General features: G+C 41.2%; 1 protein-coding gene across 1 annotated transcript in view; it reads right to left on the bottom strand.

Annotated features, from left to right (window-relative positions):
* Positions 1-9793, bottom strand: part of CDK13 (cyclin dependent kinase 13) — a 36356-nt gene that overhangs the window by 23441 nt on the left and 3122 nt on the right. The window contains exon 2 of the mRNA XM_083407006.1: positions 2733-3347. Within this exon, the coding sequence (XP_083263132.1) occupies positions 2733-3347 (615 nt within the window). The remainder of the gene's footprint in view (positions 1-2732; positions 3348-9793) is intronic.

Here is a 9793-nt window from a genome sequence, read left to right on the forward strand (position 1 = left end):
AACTCTGATCCATAGGGAGCTCCAGCTAATTTGGGTATTATCTGTTACATGTTCACCTGGCAGTATATTAAGATTTATTTTTCTGAAACTTATTTGGCTATTACACTCCCTATAGCAGGGGTGTAATTAGACCCACCCAGTCTCTCCATTTGACCTGTGAGGCCATTTCTACCAAGCCATGCCCACCCACCCTCCAGCCAATGCCATATAGGACATCAAGTATGAGCAGGTAAGGACAGGACTTGGCCAAAATTATGTTTACAGATGCTGCTGATCACCTGGCCTACAGTGTCTGCAAACACCTTTTCAAACATCAGGGCAAAGCAGCACTCTGAGTGGATTTCTGAAGACCCCTGCAGGCTGGAAGGTCACCCAACATAATTGTGATGCCAGGTGGCTGACAGGTGGGTAGGGCAATCCATCAGGCTAGAAAGGTTCCTCAGCCCTGCCCCATAGCATACGAAAACCAATTTCTTCAGCATCTACCTGCATGTTGTATATAGGACAGATTAAGACTGGCTGTCATGGAGGGTTCTCAAACAAACTTCCAGTTTGAAGGTGCTTGTTTTTTTCAATGTCCCCCTTATTAGTTTAATTTTTTTTAAATGCTATATTTACAAAGGCTCAAAACCTTGAATTTTAAATTGTCTTAAGTTTACAAGGAATAAATAATGGTAAAATTCAGTTGTAATGCCAAAGTTAGCATCTTCTGGAATAACCGGGAGATAATGCTATTTCCAATGTTCTATTCGTTTTTATTCCATATACAGTCAAACCTTGATTGTTGACCGTAATCCGTTCCGGAAGACTGTTCGACTTTTGAAATGTTCGACAACCAAGGCACGGCTTTCGATTGGTTGCAAGAGCTTCTTGCACTCAAGCGGAAGCTGCAGCGGATGTTCAGGTTCTGAAAAATGTTTGGAAACTGGAGCATTTACTTCCGGATGTTCAGGAGCCGAAACGTATGATAATGGAGGCGTTCGAGAACCAAGGTTTGACTGTAGAGTGCTTCCACTCTCCCCTCACCCAGTACTGTACACAGGTTGAATGGATCTGCATCTACGGATATATAAGTCCTCAATAAGCAATAACACAACTCAGGAACATGGGCATAACCGGTGGCGGTGGCAGGGGAGGTGGCTGCCCCCACAATCAATCCAAATCTGAGGTTCTGCCCCCCCCCCCAATGAAAGTTTGCCACCTAACAAAAATCCTGGCTACGCCCATGTTCAGGAAGATTAAATATGACTTGCTATTATGATTCATTTTGGGTGGTTTGAATACCAGATAAACTTGTGCATTTTCCAGGTACCACTAATGTTGCAAGAATTTTAACTTCTTAGCTAGTTCGACTTTGTTTTTAAATTGTTGACTAATTTTCCGCTGAGGGTCTTTTGAGGCTGAAACATCTTTGATGCTTTCATATACACATGTACCATATTATTACACTAGGTTTATCAGTCTTATCTCATGTACAGCTATTGGTAGAAGTTTGGGGTTCATTTTATTAATCAATGTATTCAAATTAAATGTTTCTATACACTTTCTTCCTTGTTCATCCTTCCTTCCTTTATTTATTTATTTATCAATCAATCAATCACCCTTCACCTTACGGTCCCAAGACAAGGACAGAACCGGTGCCGAACTGCGGAGAATTACCAAAGAGGAAAGCAAAGGTAAAGGAAGGTAGGATCAATCTGCTTATGTCCCTCACATGGGACAATCTATATGGCCAAAAAAAGGAAGAACAGTGTTGCCAAAAATACAACTCAATTCAGCTATCACACTCTATTGTGTTTGTTACAGTAAAGGTACGTGTCAATCTGGCAAGGAGCCAAAGACAGGCTCAGACACAGGTTTGGTTAGTCTGAATTCAATAGTATTTACTCTGAAGTCCAACAAGGTTTCATTCCTAAAAGCATTATTGCACGTATAATGATCATCTTCAGTTTCCTCATTCTTACTCCAAGAGAGAAAAGATGTTTGCTATATCAGTTCAGCAGTTGCAGCTATCTTTGTAAAGAAACCATTGTTGTTCACTCCAGTAGCAACTGCTCTCAATATGGTCACTGCCACAGCTAGCCACAAATGGTGTTGTTTGCAAAGAAAAACAACTATTGAGGAATTATAGCAGGTGGAAAGAAACAAGACATGTGATGGTGAATTCCTTCAAGCTGTGATCCTATGCACACTTATATGTGCTAAGCCCACAGAATTAAACAGGAATGTGCTTGTGCATAGGACAAAACAAAAATGAGCAGTCAGAGTCTGCGTTGAAAGAGAGGCGGAAAGGCATATGAGATAAACTTCACTGATTTCAGTTCACTGATTAGGTAACAGGTAGGAGGTGCTGAAGAAGAGTTGCATGAACTGGAGTTTACTTGCCGAAACATTGGCTACAGGCTTCTAGTAATATTATGATACAGGTCCACACAAAGTAAATGAGAAAGAGGTAAAAATCTTTTAAGACTGTATCCTTAAATATACTAAGACTGCTATGTGGTCTGTGGATATCAAGAAAAAGTCCTTAACACGGTTCAGGAATATTTTGTCTACAACATACCTGGAGTTGCAATAATCAGGTTGTCAGGTTATTTCCCCCTGACACACAGTTTATCAAGCATTATTCATACCTTAAACAATGGTATGTAGCATCACCTTAAAAAACCCCCAAACAATTTCCAGGTGGAAATTATGTCTTAAGAGAGAAAGTTAAGTATTTTGCAACTCACCTATCTGTATCTTTATCTTCAGGCAGCAGAGGTGGAAGAGGCAGAGGTGGAAGCGTGGAGGTTATTAGTGAAACACTGCGATCCTTTTCCTTAGGTGCTACACTTGGTGGGTGAGGCTTGCTTTTCTCTTTCACGGAAGCAGGTTGCAATGGTGGCTTAACAGGAGTGGCTTTACTCTCTTTCGCCACCAAAACTTTTTGCTTAGCAGCTTTCTCTACAGTCAAATTGTTTTCCCCCTTCGTCTCCTGGACTGGGACTTTAGCCTTTGCCTTATCATTTTTCAAGACTGTACCACCTGAAGGGGAAGGTACGTGTTCAGTTTTTATTTTCTTCAGTTCCTTCACATTGTTCGCTTGAGGAATGGTCAGCCCAGTGTTTTCAGCGCTTCCCTTTGTAGGTGTAGATGTGTTTGAAGCTTTCGCATTGGCCTTGGCTGCCTCTGCTGCTCTAGCTTTTTTGTTCTTATTCAACTCTGCAGCCAGGCTACTTTTTAGAGTCAGAGTACTAGGAGAAATACTCGACTGCCGACTTCTGGATCTTGATAATCTGTGCCTACTGCGAGATCTTGAGTGCCTTGATGAATAAGGGCTTCTGCTTCTGGATTTTGCTGATCTTCTGTTTAGAAGAGGAAAGATTTAGTCAGTGCCCATTTTTATACTCCACCATCTTTCTCTTTACTGAACATCTTTTACAACCATTTCATTAGTAAGTTTGCAGGGTAACTGACTTCTTGGTTAGAACCCTTTAGCAACAGCAGGAAATAATGTGATATATTTTACAACAGAGTTTTCCATCTCTGTTGTAGGCATTGTAAACTTGACTGAACATAAATCAACTCCACTCTTCATTTTGAGATCAGTGAGGTCAGGATTTAATCCAAGAAAGCTTTAAAATTATTTGTAGTACTAACAGTTTTGACTTTCACTACACCAGTAAGAGAACTTCTATAACATTTTCTCTCAGGCACAAAAGGTAAAAGCACTTAAAAACTTTTGAATAGGAAATACTTGGGGGTACAAATAGGAAGAGTGGTTCAAATCAAATCAGGCTAGCTATTTAAATTTTTATGTTAAACCAATCTACTGTGACTTACATCATCCTTACTGTTGAACTACAATTCCCATCAGCCCCAAACACCAAGGCCAAGGTTGAAGAAGGCTGACTTAAACATCAAATGTACTTAGAGAATGAAGATTTAACATCACACAGTAATAATTAAGCTATATATACACTGTAAGTGCATTAAGTTAACAGTACATTCAGCTACAAATGTGCATGAAAATTTCACCTGTCAACACTAGTCTGGCTTGGAAAAAATAATTCCAACCAAAGGAACAAAGCAATAAAGAACTATTTCACAGTGTTTCTCTCACATTTATTTTCTTTATTTTCAGGAGCCCTTTTATGCAAGACGCCACTGAGCAGTATTACCAGCCCTGTATAGGGAAGCTTTTAATGTTTGATGCCTTACTGTGTTTTAATTTGTTGGAAGCAGCCCAGAGTGGCTGGAGCAACCCAGTCAGATGGGTGGCATATAAATAATAAATTGTTGTTGTTGTTGTTGCTATTACTAGTGTCTCAGGCCAACACTCCTGTACAGTAGAAACTTGGTATAAATTTATATTATTGATATTCAGCTCCTCTATAGGTTTTCACATACCTGATCTAAAGCAGGCATCCCCAAACTCAGCCCTCCAGATGTTTTGGGACTACAATTCCCATCATCCCTGACCACTGGTCCTGTTAGCTAGGGATGGGAGTTGTAGTCCCAAAACTTCTGGAGGGCCGAGTTTGGGGATGCCTGCTCTAAAGGATCAATATCACATGGCTGACAGGTGGGCAGGACCACCCAGCTACCAAACTCACAGCTTTGCAAGTCTCTTTGCTACTTCCAAAAGCACTGAGTCCAGCATACAGGATCATTCCAAAGATCAGGAGAACAGCAACTGCTTGCTGTTTGGAAAGATCTTTCCAAAGACAGGTGTTTATCTCCTCCTCTCCCAATCCTGACTGGGAGGGGAGAAAAGCAACTGCTTTTTGGAAGATCAGCTGTAGGCAGGAGCCTTATGCTCATATATATAAGTGATAGACTATCACCTCTAATTATTTGCATATTGTTTTATGTTGTTAGATTATTGATATTTATTAACATAAATTAAAAATAAATGAATAAATATATCCAGCTTTATAACTGGAGGTCCAACTGGAATCAGTATCAAAAACCTCCTTTCACTAACTGGAACCTCTCCTGGCTATTGTTATCCATGTTCTGATAACCTCCAGATTAAACTACAGCCATTTATTGGATTTCTGCTCACTTGGAACTCTTTTTCCTACATGCATTCTGAATCTCTGGCTGAGTGTGGCTTTATCTGCTGTTGTGCTTTTGGGCTGCTTTACTGTAAAGTTTTTACTCTTTACTGTCGTTTGATTTTATAGTTGTTGGGGTTTTTTTATTTCTCAGCTGCCTTTAAAACACATGTACTGAAGAGCAACATAAAAATAACTTAAATACCCACCCACTCAGTTTTGACAAAGTTTAAGAAAGATGCAAATTCACACTGATTTACTGAACTTCTGATTTAACTTAAATCTAATTTCCTTCTCCATGGTACTGCTGGCAGTATTGTTATCAGATACACTATTGTATAATTTAGTGCTGCGTTACCTGTAATATGGTGCAATGCAACCACTTAAATAATTCTTTAGCTGGGGGGGGGGGGAATTCAGGCACATAAAACTCAGTGAACACATTTTGACACCATTTCCAATTCCTATCCTGCATACCTTGAATAGCTCAAGGGAAATTCCAATTGTTTCCTTTTCTCGAAGAAAATTCAGATATCCAGACCTGAAATGCTACTAAGCCACCCAAATTACACATGCAAAATCAGAATGAGCAGGAAACAAAATTAAACAACTATTGTTCTAAAAACTGCTTTCAGTAAAACTTTCAGGATGCTAAACTCCAGTGTTACCTCTACATGCAAATATAAGCTTGTATCCAGAATGGCAGTGAGAAGCCACTCAAAAGGCTTTCCTGACACTCCTCCCTACTGCACTGTAGAAGTGTCTGTAAAAGCATCTCCTGAAAGGGGGTGTGTGTGTGGAGAGAACGAGACCAGGCTTACCCAAGCTGACTGCTCAATTTTCATTTCCCCCCCAGCCCCATAAATATAATCACCAAACCCCCGTTACTGCAATTACTACCTTTTCAAAGCGTCAATACAATTATTAAACATAAACTCAACTGATCTGAAGCTACCCACTGAAAATTAAGTAACTATATGAATTTTCTTTGCTTACTAAAATGGTCAAAGGCCTGGAAACGATGCCTTATGAGGAACGGCTAAGGGAGCTGGGCATGTTTAGCCTGGAGAAGAGGAGGTTAAGGGGTGATATGATAGCCATGTTCAAATATATAAAAGGATGTCACCTAGAGGAGGGAGAAAGGTTGTTTTCTGCTGCTCCAGAGAAGCGGACACGGAGCAATGGATCCAAACTACAAGAAAGAAGATTCCACCTAAACATTAGGAAGAACTTCCTGACAGTAAGAGCTGTTTGACAGTGGAATTTGCTGCCAAGGAGTGTGGTGGAGTCTCCTTCTTTGGAGGTCTTTAAGCAGAGGCTTGACAACCATATGTCAGGAGTGCTCTGATGGTGTTTCCTGCTTGGCAGGGGGTTGGACTCGATGGCCCTTGTGGTCTCTTCCAACTCTATGATTCTATGATTCTACTTTCAGTTTTTTATGTTCTAAAATATGAGCAATTCCAATATCATGCAAGTTTGCAATCCCAGAGGCAGCCAAGCATTTTGGACTATTTATGTCAGGAATACAACTGGATCCAAGTAGGAAATTGTATTTGGCCAATGGACTGGATCTAAAACTGGCCCACTCCTTCTGGGCAATTTTGACAGGTGAGTGGAGCCACACATCTGGCAATCAGCTGGCATATGCCATCATTTCAAATGAATAATCAGAAGAGCCCCCAAGCACCCTCTAGATTCTTCCTCTTTCTGTCTTTGGCTTTACATAAAACCATGACTGTAAAGGAAGATTATTTCTTTGCAGACTCAAGCACTGTGCATCTGAAAGCAAACTCCAAACATGACAGGGATACTGCACAAAAGAACTGATCAGGTGTTTAAATTCAGCACTGAAAGCTTCTGGTAAGATAAGTCTGCACCCATGATCTCTGAAGTGGAATCATCATAGTGGGACTTGTATTTGGCACCCAATCTAAAAGGTGCTGAGTGCAAGCCCCACTTGCAGAACAACAATTAGGAGTGCACTGATTGTTCCTTTGCAGTCATGGCTAACTACCTCACATCTAACATTGCATAATGTCAGGTGTGGAGCAGAGGACCCATGGTCTGGAGCAGGGGTCAGCAACCTTTTTCAACCATGGGATGGTCCACCGTCCCTCAGACCATGTGGTGGGCCAGACTATTTTTTTTTGGGGGGGAATAAACCACAAATAACCCAGAGATGCATTTTAAATAAAAGGACACATTCTACTCATGTAATAATATGCTGATTCCCGGACCGTCTGTGTGCCGGACTGAGAAGGCGATTGGGCCGCATCCAGCCCACAGGCCTTAGGTTGCTTACCCCTGGTCTGGAGGCTCACCACCTGTGATTTATCTGGAGATTAAGAAGTGTGTACTACATTTTTTCTCCAGCACTAGAAACCTGTAAATTTCACATGTGAAAGGAAGGGGCACTGACACACAAGAGAGAAAGAAAACTACTAAAGGTATAGAACTGACCATGATCCATTTTTAGCTATAATTCCAGGGGTTGAGGATGCTGTGGAACAAAAGTAAGTTTAGTTACACTTTTCAATACAAACATTTTGTTGAAAAGAATAATATGGGGAAATTCAAGGCTATCTTGAAGATTTGGATAAACTTCTTAACTTTACACGCCTTACAGCAGGAGTTGCAAAGTATGCTGGCTAGGATAATACAGTGGCACCTCGGGTTAAGAACTTAATTCGTTCTGGAGGTACGTTCTTAGCCTGAAACTGTTCTTAACCTGAAGCACCACTTTAGCTAATGGGGCCTCCCGCTGCGCGGCCAGAGCACAATTTCTGTTCTCATCCTGAAGCAAAGTTCTCAACCCGAGGTACTATCTTTGGGTTAGCGAAGTCTGTAACCTGAAGCGTATGTAACCTGAAGCGTCTGTAACCCGAGGTACCGCTGTACTATTAGAGCCATATTAGGACACTAACCCAACTTTCTATCAGTGTATACCAACCATGCCAAGTCTATTGTATAATTTACTATTTATCGATTTTATCAAAGCCTTCCTCTCGAAGGAGTCCAAGGTAGCCAAACAACTCAGCAGAATTAAAAACATTTACAAGAAAATTTAAAAGCTATGCACATTCTCCGTCTATAATGCCAATAACTGCAATCCCCACAGAATGGTTCTGTCCCTGCTTCTGCCCAGCAGACAGGCAGTCAGACAGGCAGTTTCTGACACTGTAACAGTTGTCAGAAAGTGGATTCTTGCTTGTGTACTATGCTTTGCTACTTGTGAACTGTAACCATTAAGCTGTGACCTGCCTATTTCTCCAGTGAATCTTCTTGTTCCTTCACACACACACAAGCTCCTTTCCAGGCCTCAAAGTTTTGTACTTAGATAATGGCTTGCAATTCTATTCTATAACTATCTACTCTGGAAAAATAAACCTCATCTATTGCCACCCTCCCTCAGAAACATAATAAAAAACTTGGGTTTATCACCTCTGGTTTGACAATAATAATTACCAAAACATTAGAAGTCAAATACTACAAACAGGAGTTTCATCTGAAACTCTCTTCCATTAGTATTTACCATGGCAGAATATTGAGGGGGCTGGGAGAGAGAAAGCATGTGTGTGAGTGTGTGATCACATGCACATACATCTTAAATTACTATCTCCTAAATGATATACAGTGGTACCTCGCAAGACGAATGCCTTGCAAGACGAAAAACTCGCAAGACGAAAGAGTTTTTTGTTTTTTGAGTTGCTTCGAATTTCCCTATGGGCTTGCTTCGCAAGGGAAACCGTCAATGCATTTCCTATGGGAAACCGTGCTTCGCAAGACGAAAAATTCACAAGACGAAAAAACTCGCAGAACGAATTAATTTCGTCTTGCAAGGCACCACTATAACCCTCTCTTGGTGGAGGAAGTAGGGTTTAAGGGGCAAGGAGGGATTTGAAACAAAAAACCTTGAAAGTTTTCATCCATGCAGTTGCCCTACTGGCAAGCCCTACCTAATCAGTGTGGAATGGGTGTCATGCCATAAATAACTATGCACCTGAGGTTCAAACATTGCAGACAGCTACTGTTGCAGCTCTTGCTGCATTCCACCCATCCACAATGTAAAAAGCCAACTGTAGCACAGGGGTGGGGAACCTCTGATCCACAGACCAATCACACTGCAATTTTGCCATCAGGCCATTTTCCTCAAACCACACCCACCCATCAGCTGATGTCACTCTGGAGGACCCTAATCCTTTTCCAGCTGAAAGTGGGGTGCAACTCAGCTTGTTGAGATAAGGTTAAACAGATAAAACAGGAGACCTCCAACTTCCTAAACTGTCTCTGTCCTTTAAACTGTGCTGACCATCCTTCCTTGGAAGTGGAATCCTCAGGTTGCATCTCTCTCACTTCCGCCTCCTCCTCTCACTTCTCCCTTGGACCTGGAGATGAGACATCATCTTGGATCTATCTCCTGACAACAAAGGAACCGGCATGGCTTTCTTGGCTCTCTAACTTGTTACATTAGGTAGAGCCAAAGAACTCTTTCCTACCAACGTATGTATTTTCCAATAATAAGCATGGCATAAAGAACTACAATTGGTAGGAGAAGAATGGGGGGGGAGTGTCTTCCCTTGTGCAAGAAGTGCTTCCACTAGCACAATGCCACCACAGAACACTTTTGAAAACTGATTTGAAAGCTATGAACAGAAGTTATGTGACCTAGCATCTTAATTGGTTCTAAAATAAGTTGAATGATTCTCTGTATCAAACAGGAGTATGGACTACTGAAAATGTTGACTTCAATT

This window comes from Podarcis tiliguerta (assembly GCF_965153285.1).
Source record: "Podarcis tiliguerta genome assembly, chromosome: 12".
NCBI lineage: Eukaryota > Metazoa > Chordata > Lepidosauria > Squamata > Lacertidae > Podarcis > Podarcis tiliguerta.